The sequence below is a fragment of the Phocoena phocoena genome, chromosome 6 (genome assembly GCF_963924675.1).
Source record: "Phocoena phocoena chromosome 6, mPhoPho1.1, whole genome shotgun sequence".
NCBI classification, from domain to species: Eukaryota; Metazoa; Chordata; class Mammalia; order Artiodactyla; family Phocoenidae; genus Phocoena; species Phocoena phocoena.
In genome coordinates, this window is record NC_089224.1 from 3040110 (window position 1) to 3058383 (window position 18274).

An 18274-nucleotide genomic window follows, 5' to 3' on the forward strand; every position below is an offset into this window, starting at 1 on the left:
ACATGATCACTGTTGATCATTTAAATCAGCAAAGGCCACACAAACTACGTAAAATAATTCCACTTTCAGGTGATCATATTTATATCAATAACTTAACACTAATTGACTTATAGATGTTTGATAAATCCTGTCAAAATAAAATTCAACACAACAAATATTTATTATGCACCTATCTGCAAGTACTAGAGGAGGAATCACGAGTCACTAATCTATCACACACACATACAAATGCCCACACATCCGCGGATTCCAATCATCTTCTGTTACAGAAAAAACAATTACAATCATATGAATTATAAAGATAACATATTTATATTAGCATAATAAAGTGATATACGGATAATATTTAATATATATTGAGTATACTGAGTACTTATTAAGTATGAGGCATCAGGCACTTCACATGCAAGTGTCACTTTTGATTCTCACAACCGCCTCATTTACAATCCCATTGTTCACAGGTGAGGAAAGGGAAGCACACAAGTGTTCGATAATCTTACTGTCAGAAACCAGAGAAGACAGAGAGTACAGAAAGATGGGTGTCAGGGCTGGGGAGAGGGGAAGCAGAGTTACTGGTTAATGAGTAGAGTCTGTTTTCCAAGATGAAAAGAATTAGACGATGTGGCGATCACTGTACAGCGTTATGAACGTAGTTAGTACTACTGAATTGCGTACTCAGAACTTGTCACCATAATAAATAAATTTAATGTTATGTCTATTTTACCACAATAAAATAAAGTGGAAAACCAAACGAGAGGAACACAAGAGACAGAGGAGTAACTCTGTCCTGAGGCGACGACGTTAGGGAACATATACTTGGCCTTCGCTCAGTTCTTGGCACACAGCCCTCAAATCCCTGTTTTTCCCTCAGCGGGAAGAGCACAAAAGTGTCTGTTGTTGTTCAAAACAAGCCCCTTTCAAACACACCTGAATTTATGTTAATGCGATGATATCTGGAAAGCACCTAAGGATGGAGGCTGCTTGCCAGGGAAACCAACCACCTGACTAGAGGGTTAAAACTTTCAATGCCACTCCCCTCCCCTACCCAGGAGAGGAAAGGGGCTGGAGCCAATCACCAAGAGCCAGTGATTCAACTGATCGTGCCTACTAATGAAGCCTCCATAAAAACCAAAAGGACAGGGTTCAGAGAGCTTCTGAGTCGGTGAACATTCACAGAAGGACCCCAGTTCCTACACTCGGGACCCTTCTGGACCTCACCATACGCACCTCTTCACCTGGCTATTCATCTGTATCCCTTATCCTATGCTTTATAATAAACTGGTGAACGTAAGTAAATGTTTCTCCAAGTTCCGTGAGTCGCTCCAGCAAGATATTAATCAAACCAGAGGAAGGGGAAATGGAAAACTCTGATTTATAAGTCGCTCAGAAGCACAGATGGCAACCTGTGACTTAAACTGGCTTCTGAAGTGGGGGTGGTCTTGTGGGAGAGACGGAGCCCTTAACCTGTGGGATCTGATGTGATCTCCAGGTACACAGGGTCAGGGCTGAAATGAATTCTACTTGGTATGTAAAAACTGCCACACATTTGGTGATGAGAAGTTCAGAAGTTCAGCAGTAAGTGTTAAGAGGAAACACAGAAGGTATGTTTTCCCTCCTATGGATGCACAGCTCAAAAGCCGACAGCAAGGGGAAGAGCTATGTGAGAACAGAAAGTAAGCTGACGCCAGTGTAAAGGCAAGCATTCCCCCACAGCTGCGATGTGCTCTCCTCCAAAGAGGAGGCCACGTCCTAGCCAAGCACCATAACCCGACTGTTCAATTTAATTATAAAATAAAAAAACATACCTGAGGGGAGAGAAACTTTTCAATGCGTTTGGCTATAAAACCTTTCTCCAATATGGAGTTGACTGATGGTCTATCCCTAGGATTTCTTTTAAATAGTTGAGAGAGCAAACTGCGGAGATCATAAGAATAATGCAAAGACACGGGTGGAAAAGATCCAGATATGATCTTCAGTACCAGGTTTTTCATATTGCCAGCTTCAAACTAAAATCCAGAAAATAAATTAACGTATATGAAACGTAAGTCGAAAATGTCAGTTTCAACAATGAGAAACAGTACTTTTCCTATCAATATAGAACAGAATTGCAACCCTCTTCCCAGTTTTAATCAGCACATGCTCTCTAGAGCAAGGTTCACTTGGTTATTTACGAACACATTTGAAAGAGAGTATCAGTCCTCATAAAATGGTACCACTCGCTATAAGATTAACTTTTACTTATTCAAAAAACTAAAAGATGGGATATAGGTATCAATTAAAGAGTTTATAAAAACATAACAGTAATCAAGATGGTAAAACAAGCAAACCCGGTAGTCTTCATTTAACACCTGCCTTCCTGTACCCCTGCTGTAGCAACTAGAACAAGAAATTAACTACAGAACTAAAACTATTTGGTAAAAATATAATAAATAAAGGTACTGATTAATTTCCTTTTATACACTGCTCATTATTACTTTTAAGTGTGTGATGCTCCCAAAAGCCATGCGATCAGCGATGTGGCAAATATTCCAAAGGGGAATATAAGCCTTATCAATGGGAATATATATTTTAGGATTAAACACAATATAAACTCTAACTGAAGTGGGGGGGAAAAAGACATGGGGCAGTTTAAAATCTAAAGAGATTTCATTTTGAAAGTAAAATTAAGCTTTTGACATCTCAGCTAAAATAGTATAGAACAGTTGTACACTATCAATATGTTCTTAATGCACACGTTAAGAAAACAAAACATGCTATAAGTTAGGCACTGGTGATTATATCCAAGTATAAAAAAGTTCTGTTAAATGCGGAATTCTCCTAGCATTTAAAATATGATATTGTTTATTAAGATTTGAGTACAATTCCATCATCTAGAAATACCTATATACCTAAGAAGGATCCTAAATGCAGAAATAGGTTATTACTCTATTCTTTCATTACAATGAAGTTTTATTTATCTCTCAACTGATAAGCTCTTCATAAATAAAGGTTAATGAATTACTTAATTTTATGTGTCCACTTAAGGGAAAACAATTCCAAAATACAGAAACAATGGTGACAGAACAATGTATTGTAAATGAAAAGACTATCTAAAAGTATGTAGATTTAGACCTACATGACTGTGTGTCACAGAAAAACTGACCAATTCCTTAAAGTACAGATCTAATATCCACCAGGCCATATCACTTTGGCAGTCTATGTTTTTTTCCTTCAGAAAAATAAAATCTTAAGGGAATACAGTAGAAGAGTATGCAACTATGAATAAACACAACAAAGAAAAATACTCCCCAAATAATATCAGGCAATAAAAACAAACTATAAAACTACTTATACCATATAACCAAAATCTTGAGGGAAAAAGAACAAAAACTCATTTTATAAATTATTCTATAAGTCTAGAAGGAAACAACAAAATATTACAAGTAATCATTATTGGCTGGAAGAATTGCTTTTGATATTTATTCACTTACTTATATTTTAATCTCTTCCCTTAAGTTTTCTGTAATGAAAATATATTATGGCTTAATCAGTGGGGGAAGCATTTTAAAAAGATTTAAAAATGGAAAGTGATTAAAATTCAACCTATTTTGGACAAGAACTCCCCCTTTTTGGTGAATTATGTGTGATCTCAAAAGAATCTCAACAGTGAAATTTTTAAATACTCTATATTAAACATTATTTAAATTGATAAAATCCCCCCTCAACAAATACGCTGAGATATGTTCTTCAGATAATTTCAATTCCAAACTCAAATAATTTGGATGCTTTGAGAAAAACTGCTAAAATGAAATTAATAAAGTTTGTTAAGCTGAAATATCAAATTCATACGTGAATTTAACATTAAAAAGACAGCAAATTTGTCTTTAGAAATAATTTTCTGGAATAAAGTATGATACATGTATTATAATAACATATATAATATGTATATATGCATACAATTAAGGGGAAATTGATTTAAATTTATACCTCAGAAAAGAAGAGAAATCTATAAACCGACAGAGAAGAATTTCTAGCACAAGAGGGTCATCTGAAAGATGGCATATGATTTTTTTAAATCAGAAACATTATACGTACTTTTTGACATAATTTTTAAAGTATCTCAGAAACTTCTACTTACTGCATGTTTAAGTGTGCACATCTCATAAAGGACACACCCCAGAGCCCAAATGTCACTAGAAAAGAGAAAAATAAGAGATATTCTCTAAATATCAGAATTTACTTTAAAAGGTTTTTTAACTTAAAGGAGACAAAAGCAGCATAAAAATGCTTTGCAAAAGTATGTGTTCCATAAAACATGACCTTTCAAACTTAAAATTACAACCATAACCAAATGACAAAAGCAGCTATTCCAGATTAGAAAAATAACTGTTGCCCAAGTAATTACTTTAAAAGTTTCATTAAAGAAATCTAATATTTAAAAGGACAAAAATCAGTAAATTTCATGGATGCTTCATTTAGTTTTTTTATTTTGCATAAATCAAAATGTTTTGTTCAATTATTTGCAAAATACCACAATTTCTTAAATACTATAAAAGCAAAATACTGCTTTAATGAAGAAAATATTAATTTACTAAAATTAAATCTGAAACAAATCTGTGACAGCCAACTAAAATATGTAAATACATTAATTTATTTTCTCCTAATTTAAAGACTTACACTATCTTCTTTATCCACTCTCTTCCGCTCTTTTATCTTAAACAGATAGTTCTGTAACTAAAAGACTACTTCTATTTTTAAAAGGAAAAAACCCCACAATTTAGAGCTACAGTGGTCCTTAGAAGTCAAAAAAAAGAAAAACAAAACCACTGCTCCTGGAAGTTGAACTTATTGAAAAAGAATAAAGCCCATTATCGAAATCCTAAAGTTATCTTTACCCAAACTCTCACAAAAATCTATATATATAAACCTGTAACCTCCAAAATCTGTTTAATTTTAAGATTCAACTAAGAAAAAAATGTAAATGTAATTGAGCTTTTAGTAACTTGTACATGTTACAAACTAAAAGCTATAAACAAAAACATTAAACTAATGATCTTATCAATAAAATACTTTAAAATACATTTGGGAAAATATGAATTTCAAAATATAATTGATGATGTTCATGCATTACATTTTTAAAGCATTTTTCCCACAAAACCAATTTTACATAAAATTCTCCAAGGGATGATTAAATCCATTTCAAATTTAAAGACTAATATTTTCACAGTTGAGTTATCCACAAGACACAGAAACAGCATTAAAATGTAAAATTACTTTAGCTCAAAGTAAATACTATTTTCTTTTAGAATATCTACTAATAATACACTGCATGAACTTGACTGATCATTGTAATTTAAACTGATCTTAAATACATTCCTCGGATGACGTTCTCAGACCTTCTGCTCAGGTCTGAAACACAGCTTCCTCTCTACCCTCAAAAAAAAAGGGGGGGCGGGCAGGGGGATAGCAACCATGAACACATGCATTATTGCCAGCTACCACTTTCTTCCTTTCAGCTTCTAAGGGTGCTTTCAAAATTAAGACCAATGCTTCTTGGTTGGCATTTTTAAATTAGTGAGTATGAGAGAAAATAAAGGGTAACTGGAATTCAGTGGCAGAATTCCTCTTCCCAACACACATATTAGTCAATCTGTTAGCCATAATACGGCCCAGTGATTAGGAATTTGTGCTTGGGAGCCAGATGCCTGGGACTTTGAAGTTACTTTACCTCTTTCTGCATTTGGTTCCCTTATAAGGAAAGGAGGAATGAGTAATACCTGTAACTCACAAGGTTTATCGTGAAGATAAAAACAGTTAATGCATAAAATGCATTTAAAACAGTGCCTGGCATATAGTAAGTGTTCAATAAATATTAACTATGATAATTCAATAAGTGACTATTACAAACAGAAAGACAAGGAAGGCACTCTATTTCCCATTATAGCTTAAATAATAAAGAGATTCTATACTTCCTTCAGCAAGACAGTGAAATAGCTGCTTTATAATTCCCCTCATTATATACTAAAAAAATGTATATACATATGTATATATATGTCTACATATGTGCATTACTGATTTTAGAATAATATTCTGAAGGTTAATAAAGACAGTACAACAGAGAAATATGTAAAGGAAATAAACACGTAATGAATATCATTTTAAATACCTTTTATTATTATATGGTTTGTTTTCACAGATTTCGGGTGACAAGTAGTATGGGGTCCCTATGCAAGTCCGAACCAGCTCCACAGTACTAGAACAAAAGAGAGTTACTGGAGAAGCTTAAGACATTTAAAGACATTACCACACGTACATCACCAGGGATTAAAATTTCACTGAAGACATTATAGCAAACCAAAGTTTAAAACTGTATGTTACCTATTAAGAACTCTAGCGATTCCAAAATCTCCAAGTTGTATTGTCCCATCTTTGGTTAAAAATATGTTCTGTAAAAGAGACGAAAAAAAGCCAGAAATGTTGCTACAGTCCAGTTCTTAGTCAACGACTTCTGTCATAAAAATGAATCCAGTTAAAAAATAATGCTGGGATAAGTGGATATCCACATGCGAAAGAATGAATGTAGACCCCTATCTCACACCATAAGCAAAAATTAACTCAGAACGGATTCTAGACCTAAATGTGAGAACTATAAAACTCCTAGAGGAAAACACAGGAGTAAATCTCCATGCCACTGGGTTACGCAATGATTTCTTAGATATGACACCAAAAGCACAAGCAAAGAAAGAAAATACAGATAAACTGGATTTCATTAAATTAAAAACTTTTGTGCAAAGGACACCATCAAGAAAGTAAACAGACAACCCACAGAATTGGGGGAAATATTTGCAAAGCACGTATCTGACAAAGAATCTGCATCCAGCATAAAGAACTCTTACAATTCAATAATAACCAAAGACAACCCAATTTTAAAATAGGCACAGTCATATATTATATGATCCATTTGTATCAAATGTCCAGAATAGGCAAATCCACAGAGACAGAAAGCATACCACTGGTTTCCAATGCTCTATCATCAAACTGCAGAGCCAGGAGTTTGTGGGATTACATGATTTAAACTCCATCATCAGTCAGATGTGAACCAAGCACATGCTCACAGCCACAGACGGCACAAGGCAGGGTTGAGTGGAATGGAGTAAAATGGTCTAAAATGGGATTAGGAGGCAGAGGGTCGGGAGAAAGGAAAGATGGGGTAGGGAGCCCCACCACAGTCCCTCTCCTTCCCACTACTCATCCTGGGGCTACAAGGCTACATAAGCAGCTGCAGGCCTAAGGACGTAAGAAGACAGACACACAGCCTTGACATCAGGAAACAAAGCCCCTCTGTACTACCCGCTCTGGGAAGGGCGTGAGCCCAAGTGACGCAAACGTGAAAGAAACCTCGATGCAAAGATGAGTGAGCTGTGGGGACAAAGTATCTCCCACAAAAGAATCCAATACACGTGAAGAAAGCTACTGCAAAGAAAACAACCAATAAAATAACCAGAACCAGAATTCACTACAGACAGAATTAGTTTTATAAAGCAGTCCAATAAAAACTCTGAAGTAAATATATTTAGAAACTTGCAAAGAAATAAATGAAGAAATAAATATGCATTTGAAAAGAACAAGACATTATGAAACAAAACCCAATTACAATAAGAACAGATCTATATGAAAAACCATTTAGAAACCTTGGAGAGAAAAAAAGTCATAATAAAGTCAACAGATGAGAAAAGCACTAGTTTACACAAAATATCAAAGGGATTTAGTTAACTAGAAGATAGGTCGAAAAATTCATGTAGAATACAACTGAGAGAGACACAGATAAAATGTGAAAGAACAAATAAGGCACTTGAAGGGACGAACTGAGAAGCTCCAACGTGTGTCTAGAAAAAAATCCAGGAGACAACTGTGAAAGTAGCAAAAGAGAAATTTGAAAAAATATAACTAAACATTTTCTACAACATTTCTAGAAGAAATATACATTCTCAAAAGTACACAGCATAATGAATAAAAGTGAGCCTCACCAATTCACAAACTATGAAATTTCAGAACCATGGGACAGAGAGAATATCTTAAATGGGTCAGAGAGAAGAAACAAGGGCAAGAGATTGCAAATTCCTAAACAGCAACAGAAGAAGCCAAAAGACAAATAGGCAACATCTTAAAAATTCTGTAAGAAAACAATTTCTAACCAGAAGTTGATAACCAAATTCTCATCAAAGTTAGAGAATCCTGGACTTCCCTTGTGGCGCAGTGGTTAAGAATCCACCTGCCAAGGCAGGGGACACGGGTTCAAATCCTGGTCCGGGAAGATCCCACATGCTGTGGAGCAACTAAGCCCATGCACCACAACTACCGAGCCTGCGCTCTAGAACTCGCGAGCCATAACTACTGAGCCCGCGCGCCACAGCAACTGAAGCCCGCGCACCTAGAACCCGTGCTCCACAAGAGAAGCCACCACGATGAGAAGCCCACACACCGCAACAAAGAGTAGCCCCCGCTCACCACAACTATAGAAAGCCCGCGCAAAGCAAAGACCCAATGCAGCCAAAAATAAATAAATAAAAAGTAAATAAATCTTTTCAAAAATTAAAAAAAAATAAAGTAGGAGAATCTTCAAACATGCAAAATCTCAAAAACAACCCAAAAAACAAATCCCTTCCACATAACCATTGTTTTGGATTTCTTCCATCATAATGAAAGAGCAGGACACGAAAAGCAGGCAAAGACCTAACACACGACGCCTGTGTGATATTCAGGGTTACAGTGGAGTGGGGACCGTGAAGGGAGAAGACAGTCGGATGCAGACTGCACCAAGCTCAAACATTCTAGCCCAAGACAATGCTGGCCCCACGTCCACATCCACTGAGAAGTTAGTAGTGACGTAATAAACTTACCTGTGATTTTATGTCTCGATGAAGAATTTTTCTATCATGTACATGTTTCAGGGCCAAACATATCTGTACAAACCAGTCCAAAATCTAGGGGGGAAAATAAGATCTGTCATTTCTTTTAAAATTCACATTTCACAGTAGCCTTTCCTTGATCATTAAAATGCTTCAGAAATATTCAGGGATGAGGGGAACTAAATCCTTAAAATAATCAGGCGATAATGTTTCACTTGACTGTACTGTAATTAATGTCACCAACATTAGGTAGATATTCGAGCCAACTGACACATTACGTGCAGCACGCATGGTAAGCTTAAATGTAAGACACTGCTACTGAAGCATCTCCTATAAATCAGAATTAATACGGAAAGAACTTCCAGAGAAAAGTGAAAAATGGAACTACTTTATATTTTAGTACAGTATGATGGTAAGTGACTTTTCTCTGTTGTTAAATATATCTTTATTTCTATATACGTAAACAGAAATCATAAGACGAAAAAAATTAGGCTGGAAATTTGGAAGACATCTCTGACTTTTTTCTCGCCCCCCATTCATCACATAAAAACACACACTCTGGAGTTGGCCACCTGAAAGTAAAAAGGCTGAATTTCTACCTCACTCCTAACACCAAAAAAATTCCAAGTAGACGGCATTTTTAAACATGAAAAAATTAAAGTTTAAAGCGAGGAAGAAAACACAGGTTAATTTTCTATACTCTCTGACTGACGCAGGACTTCCAAAACATGATACCAAACCCACAAGTCACAAGAAAAGTTCCCTATATAAATTTTAAAACACCTGGATGGCAAAATATACAATTAAATTTAATAATTATTTGAGAAAATACCTGCAACATAACTGATAGACTGCTAATCTTCTAATACACAACAGTTCTTCCACATCACTGAGAAAAACATGGCAGCCAAAATAAGAAGTGGACAGAAGACGGGAAAGGCAAATGACAGAGGAAACATAAGCCAATCAACACATAAACCAAATACTAACTTCCCTCCAAATTAAGAAAATTGCAATTAAACAAGATACCACTGTAACCTGACAAAGATGAAGTGATGAACAATGTTGGCCAGGATGTGAGGAAATAAGTCTTTGCATACCCTGTTTGTGAGAAAGTTAATTACAGTTACTTGGTAAAAATTTTAAATTCACATACCATTTGAAAGAGCAACTGAAATTTCAAATTTATCCTACAGATAAAATGTCACAAATACAAAAGAATATGTACAAGGATATGTACTCCAGCATTTTTGCTCCACCTAAACATAATCAAGGGCCTGGGAAAATATTACAGCTGGAATCACTAGAATTCTATGCAGCCACTGGGAAGAAGGAAGTACTTCTATGTACGTACACCGTGAAGGGAAAAGAAGAAAGTCACAGCACGGTATGCAGAGAGCACTCCTTTTTTTAAGTCTCTTTCTGTCTGTAACGTACCAGAACTCTGTATAATTGTTTACAACTGTGTGCTGTGTGTAGGGAGGATGCACAGAAGGACAGCTACCCATCAGTTAACAGTGTGTTCTTCAGGGAAGTAGATTTTCAGAAGAATGAATGAAAGGCAAGTAGCAGGCTTTACTTTTTATTCTTACCTCTTCAGTATTTTTTTTAAAGAAGAAATGTTACATTAAAGTAACCTAAAATTAGAGACTCTGGGAGGGCTCATGCCAAGTAGTACTTCCCAGCACTTCTGCTGCCAGTGTCCTTATCCCCATGGTGAGCCACAGCCACCGCCCACCTCTGCAGGAGACCATCCAACCCTAGCAGGCCAATGAATTGGGAGACAAGGGATAACAACTTTGTTCAGTGAGCAGAGAGTCCAAGAAGATGGCAGACTAATGTCCCAGAGAACCATCCTGCCAGGCTCTGAATTCTAGTTTCTTTTACAGAACAAAGAGGCATTATAAGATTCAGGCTGCTAATGTTGGCATATGCGCATTTAGCCTTAAAAGAAATTAACTTGAGAAGCAAGAAGAATTACAATCCTGCAGCCTGTGGAACAAAAACCACATTCACAGAAAGTCAGACAAGATGAAAAGGCAGAGGGCTATGCACCAGATGAAGGAACAAGATAAAACCCCAGAAAAACAACTAAACGAAGTGGAGATAGGCAACCTTCCAGAAAAAGAATTCAGAATAATGATAGTGAAGATGATCCAGGACCTCGGAAAAAGAATGGAGGCAAAGATTGAGAAGATGCAAGAAATGTTTAACAAAGAATTAAAGAAAAAACAAACAGAGATGAACAATACAATAACTGAAATGAAAACTACTCTAGAAGGAACCAATAGCAGAATAACTGAGGCAGAAGAACGGATAAGCAACCTGGAAGACAGAATGATGGAATTCACTGCTGCAGAACAGAATAAAGAAAAAACAATGAAGACAGCCTAAGAGACCTCTGGGACAACATTAAACGCAACAACATTCGCATTACAGGGTTCCCAGAAGGAGAAGAGAGAGACAAAGGACCAGAGAAAATATTTGAAGAGATTATAGTTGAAAATTTCCCTATCATGGGAAAGGAAATAGTCACCCAAGTCCAGAAAGTGAAGAGAGTCCCAGGTAGGATAAACCCAAGGAGAAACACACCAAGACACCTAGTAATCAAATTGGCAAAAATTAAAGACAAATTATTGAGAGCAGCAAGGGAAAAACAAAAAATAACATACAAGGGAACTCCCATAAGGTTAACAGCTGATTTCTCAGCAGAAACTCTACAAGCCAGAAGGGAGTGGCATGATATACTTAAAGTGATGAGAGGGAAGAACTTACAACCAAGATTACTCTACCTGGCAAGGATCTCATTCAGATACGATGGAGATATCAAAAGCTTTACAGACAAGCAAAAGCCAAGAGAATTCAGCACCACCAAAGCAGCTCTACAGCAAATGCTAAAGGAACTTCTCTAAGTGGGAAACACAAGAGAAGAAAAGGACCTACAAAAACAAACCCAAAACAATTAAGAAAATGGTCATAGGAACATACATATTGATAATTACCTTAAACGTGAATGAATTAAATGTTCAACCAAAAGACACAGGCTTGCTGAATGGATACAAAAACAAGACCCATATATATGCTGTCTACAGGAGACCTACTTCAGACCAAGGGACACATACAGACTGAAAGTGAGGGGATGGAAAAAGATATTCCATGCAAGTGGAAATCAAAAGAAAGCTGGAGTAGCTATACTCATATCAGATAAAATAGACTTTAAAATAAAGAATGTTACAAGAGACAAGGAAGGACACTACATAATGATCAAGGGATCAACCCAAGAAGAAGATATAACAATTATAAATATATATGCAACCAACAAAGGAGCACCTCAATACATAAGGCAACTACTAACAGCTATAAAAGAGGAAATCGACAGTAACACAAAAATAGTGGGGGACTTTAACACCTCACTTACACCAATGGACAGATAATCCAAAATGAAAATAAAAAAGGAAACAGAAGCTTTAAATGACACAATAGACCAGACGGATTTAATTGATATTTATAGGACATTCCATCCAAAAACAGCAGATTACACTTTCTTCTCAAGTGCGCAAGGAATATTCTTCAGAATAGATCACATCTTGGGTCACAAATCAAGCCTCAGTAAATTTAAGAAAACTGAAATCATAACAAGCATCTTTTCTGACCACAGTGCTATGAGATTAGAAATGAATCACAGGGAAAAAAAACACAAAAAACACAAGCACATGGAGGCTAAACAATATGTTACTAAATAACCAAGAGATCACTGAAGAAATCAAAGAGGAAATCAAAAAATAACTCGAGACAAATGACAATGAAAACACGATGATCCAAAACCTATGGGATGCAGCAAAAGCAGTTCTAAGAGGGAAGTTTATAGCAATACAAGCCTACCTCAACAAATAAGAAAAATCTCAAATAAACAAGCTAACCTTACACCTAAAGGAACTAGAGAAAGAAGAACAAGCAAAACCCAAAGTTAGCAGAAGGAAAGAAATTGTAAAGGTCAGATCAGAAATAAATGAAATAGAAACAAAGAAAACAATAGCAAAGATCAATAAAACTAAAAGCTGCTTCTTTGAGAAGATAAACAAAATTGATAAACCATTAGCCAGACTCATCAAGAAAAAGAAGGAAAGGACTCAAATCAATAAAATTAGAAATGAAAAAGGAGAAGTTACAACATACATCGTAGAAATACAAAGCATCCTAAGAGACTACTACAAGCAACTCTATGCCAATAAAATGGACAACCTGGAAGAAATGGGCAAATTCTTAGAAAAGCACAACCTTCTGAGACTGAACCAGGGAGAAATAGAAAATATGAACAGACCAATCACAAGCACTGAAATTGAGACTGTGATTTAAAATCTTCCATCAGGGCTTCCCTGGTGGCGCAGGGGTTGGGATTCCACCTGCTGATGCAGAGCACACGGGTTCGTTCCCCGGTCCGGGAGGATCTCACATGCCGCAAAGCGGCTGGGCCTGTGAGCCGTGGCCGCTGAGCCTGTGTGTCTGGAGGCTGTGCTCCACAACGGGAGAGGCCACAACAGACAGAGGCCAATGTACCAAAAAAAAAAAAAAAAAAAAAAAAATTCCAACAAACAAAAGTCCAGGACCAGATGGTTTCACAGGTGAATTCCATCAAACATTTAGAGAATAGGTAACACCCATCCTTTTCAAACTCTTCCAAAAAATTGCAGAGGAAGGAACACTCCCAAACTCATTCTATGAGGCCACCATCACCTTGATACCAAAACCAGGCAAAGATACTACAAAAAAAAGAAAATTACAGACCATATCACTGATGAATATAGATGCAAAAATCCTCAACAAAATACTAGCAAACGGATTCCAACAACACATTAAAAGGATCATACACCATGATCAAGTGGGATTTATCCCAGGGATGCAAGGATTCTTCAATATATGCAAATCTATCAATGTGATAAACCATATTAACAAATTGAAGAAGAAAAACCATATGATCATCTCAATAGATGCAGAAAAAGCTTTTGACAAAATTCAACACCCATTTATGATAAAAACTCTCCAGAAAGTGGGCATAGAGAGAACCTACCTCAACATAATAAAGGCCATATATGACAAACCCAGAGCAAACATCATTCTCAATGGTGAAAAGCTGAAAGCATTTCTTCTAAGATCAGGAACAAGACAAGGATGTCCACTCTCACCACTATGATTCAACATAGTTTTGGAAGTCCGAGCCACGGCAATGAGAGAAGAAAAAGAAATAGAAGGAATACAAATTGGAAAAGAAGAAGTAAAACTGTCACTGTTTGCAGATGACATGATACTATATATAGAGAATCCTAAGAATGCCACCAGAGAACTACTAGAGCTAACCAATGAATTTGGTAAAGTTTCAGGATACAAAATTAATGCACAGAAATCTCTTGCATTCCTATACATTAATGATGAAAAATCTGAAAGCGAAATTAAGGAAACACTCCCATTTACCACTGCAACAAAAAGAATAAAATACCTAGCAATAAACCTACCTAGGGAGACAAAAGACCTATATGCAGAAAACTATAAGACACTGATGAAAGAAATTAAAGATGATACCAACGGATGGAGAGATATACCATGTTCTTACATTGGAAGAATCAATATTGTGAAAATGACTATACTACCCAAAGCAATCTACAGATTCAATGCAATCCCTATCAATTTACCAATGGCATTTTTTACAGAACTAGAACAAAAAATCTTAAAATTTGTATGGAGACACAAAAGACCCCAAATAGCAAAAGCAATCTTGAGCGAAAAAAATGGAGTGGGAGGAATCAGACTCCCTGACTTCAAACTCTAATACAAAGCTACAGTAATGAAGACAATATGGTACTAGCACAAAAACAGAAACATAGATCAATGGAAGAAGATAGAAAGCCCAGAGATAAACCCACACACCTATGGTCAACTAATCTATGACAAAGGAGGCAAGGATATACAATGGAGAAAAGGCAGTCTCTTCAATAAGTGATGCTGGGAACACTGGACAGCTACATGTAAAAGAATGAAATTAGGACACTCCCTAACACCATACACAAAAATAAACTCAAAATGGATTAGAGACTTAAATGTAAGACTGTACAGTATAAAACTCTTAGAGGAAAACATAGGAAGAACACTCTTTGACATAAATCACAGCAAGATCTTTTTTGATCCACCTCGTAGAGTAATGGAAATAAAAACAAAAGTAAACAAATGGGACCTAATGAAACTTAAAAGCTTTTGCACAGCAACGGAAACCATAAACAAGATGAAAAGACAACGCTCAGAATGGGAGAAAATATTTGCAAATGAATCAACAAAGGATTAATCTCCAAAATATATAAACAGCTCATGCAGCTCAATATTAAAAAAACAAACAACCTAATCTAAAAATGGGCAGTAGACCTAAATAGACATTTCTCCAAAGAAGACATATAGATGGCCAAGAAGCACATGAAAAGCTGCTCAACATCACCAATTATTAGAGAAATGCAAATCAAAACTACAATGAGGTATCACCTCACACCAGTTAGAATGGGCATCATCAGAAAATCTACAAACAACAAATGCTGGAGAGGGTGTGGAGAAAAGGGAACCCTCTTGCACTGTTGGTGGGAATGTAAATTGATACAGCCACTATGGAGAACAGTATGGAGGTTCCTTAAAAAACTAAAAACAGAATTACCATATGACCCAGCAATCCCACTACTGGGCATGTACACAGAGAAAAGCATAATTCAAAAAGAAACATGCACCCCAATGTTCACTGCAGCACAGTTTACAATAGCCAGGTCATGGAAGCAACCTAAATGCCCATCGACAGACGAATGGATAAAGAAGAAGTGGTACATAAATACAATGGAATATTACTCAGCCATAAAAAGGAATGAAATTGGATCATTTGTTGAGACATGGATGGATCTAGAGACTGTCATACATAGTGAAGTAAGTCAGAAAGAGAAAAACAAATATCGTATATTAACGCATGTATGTGGAACCTAGAAAAATGGTACAGATGAACCGGTTTGCAGGGCAGAAGTTGAGACACAGATGTAGAGAACAAACGTATGGACACCAAGGGGGGAAAGCCGCAGGGGGGTGGGGATGGTGGTGTGATGAATTGGGTGACTGGGATTGACATGTATACACTGATTTGTATAAAATTGATGACTAATAAGAACCTACTGTATAAAATAGTAAATAAAATAAAATTCAAAAACAAAACAAAAAATGTAACCTAAAATTAATTTTTTAAAAATTAGAAAAATAGAATAGTGATGTCTAGTGACAAGGGAAAGAGGGGAGTGGGGAGAAGAACCCCCACTCCCCCCCCTTTTTTTTTTTTTTGCGGTACGCGGGCCTCTTACTGTTGTGGCCTCTCCCGTTGTGGAGCAACAGGCTCCGGACGCGCAAGCTCAGCGGCCATGGCTCACGGGCCTAGCCGCTCCGCGGCATGTGGGATCTTCCCGGACCGGAACACGAACCCGTGTCCCCTGCATTGGCAGGCGGACTCTCAACCACTGCACCACCAGTGAAGTCCATGTTCGTTTAATAAACAACCCTCTTGGTTCAGTTCGGTAGATATTTACTGAGGACTACACAAATTTTAAGTTCCTTTCCATATTCACATAAGGCGCTGTAAGTAGAAAAATTAAATATAGTTCTCTGAGTTCGTTCATACAGTGGTAGAAATATACTTTTAGACAAATACCTCATAAAACGCACAAGTCTTATAACAGCAATGTGCACTGAGAAAGCAATTAACTCCAGCAGGGAGGGTCAGGAAAAGTATAAAACGAAAATGAAAATTCAGCTCAGCTGAGTCTTATTGTTATACAGTCTACCTGGAGTGCCTGGGACACATGCTAGAAACCACCAATGCCTCGTTTTACAGACTAATGTTTTTCATTACCATATTTCCCATACCTGTACTCCTTTATAATTTGACAAAAATGTATTCAGCACCAACAATGTACCCGATATGGGCTGGAATTGGCCAAAAAAGTTAATAAAAGCTCACAGAGCAGCAGTCAGCAAATTTATTCTGTCAAGGGCCAGAGGGTAAATATTTCAGGTTTTGCAGACCCTATGGTCTCTGTCCCAAGACAGATTTGCCACTGTAGTATAAATGCAGCCAGAGATTATATGCAAACAAATAAGCATGAACTGTTTAAATAAAACTTTATTTACAAACAAAGACGTGGGCCAAGTTTGCTGACCCGCATCAGAGACCAGGAGGGAGATGAGTAAGTAGAGCAGAGGTGATGCTCTGAGTGTTGACAGCACAGAGGACAACAGCCAACGCAGCCTGGAGGCGATAAAGCAAAACCTGACAGAAGACGAGGTTCCAGAGCGAAGTTGTGAGGAGGAGGAGGAGGGCACAAGTCTGTGCTCCCTCTGTCCGTCTAGTTCAGCCTGTCTTACATCAGGGCTGGAGGGGAGGGAAGGCCATTAAATTACAGGCCTGCTTCTAACCGCTCCTCCTCTTCACTTCCTTGTACACATTAGCTCACATTAATATTTACAAAATAATGTTGGGATAATGGCATTCTCTTGCTCAAAAGAGAATGTCCTTATTTGTCCCTATTTGCCAAATTCCAATGGTATAAAATGCTGAGCCAGCCCAACTAAACACATGGTAATTATCATACACTTAGACGTCTGAATTACAGCTTTATGTGTACGTGTTATTTCCATTACTGTAGACTGCCTTAGAGCACTAAAACAATTCCACAATCCACCTTCTCTGCTCCAAAACTCAGGTTTCTTTGTGCAATGAAATGTGTTAAAATTTACTAAAGTATGCTGTTTTAACATGTTTATTCTTTGTAAAAAATCTTTTGAGAAACTTTTACTGCCAAATATTATATTAGTGGAAAAACGGAACTTGGCTTTCTCTCTAATAGAACCGTAAATTGATCTCAGAGCGCCTGTAAGAGGTTATAAGAGCTTACTTACTATTTAACTTCCATGAAATTTGCCCAGAAAGCAGATATCCCAGGTCCACCAGAATAGTTTTCTCTGCTTTCTACTGACTTTACTGTTTCTGTTTTTGAAGAAAGGTTCCTCACCTATGAGAGTGCTAAGGATCCTTATAATTGTATTACCTTCATGTATATTTAAAAAGATTTTTAATTGTAGTAAAATACACAGAACACAAAATTTACCACCTTAACCATTTTAAGTGCATACTTCAGTGGTATTAAGTACATTCATATTGTTGTACAACTATCACCACCTGTACAACTCTTTTCATTTTGTAAAACTGAAACATTAAATGTTAAACAGTTCTCCTCACTCCCCTCTTTCCCTCTTCCCTAGACATCACTATTGTGCTTTGTCTCTATGATTTCGAGTACTCTAAGTATGTCATACACATG

General features: G+C 36.7%; 1 protein-coding gene across 1 annotated transcript in view; it reads right to left on the reverse strand.

The window, feature by feature from the left end:
* The window catches only part of NEK1 (NIMA related kinase 1), a 60710-nt gene that overhangs the window by 25311 nt on the left and 17125 nt on the right, over window positions 1–18274 (reverse strand). The window contains exons 4-8 of the mRNA XM_065879846.1: window positions 8880–8963; window positions 6358–6425; window positions 6146–6232; window positions 4118–4172; window positions 1806–2006 (exon numbers count right to left, since the gene is read on the reverse strand). Coding sequence (XP_065735918.1) covers window positions 1806–2006; window positions 4118–4172; window positions 6146–6232; window positions 6358–6425; window positions 8880–8963 — 495 coding nt within the window. The remainder of the gene's footprint in view (window positions 1–1805; window positions 2007–4117; window positions 4173–6145; window positions 6233–6357; window positions 6426–8879; window positions 8964–18274) is intronic.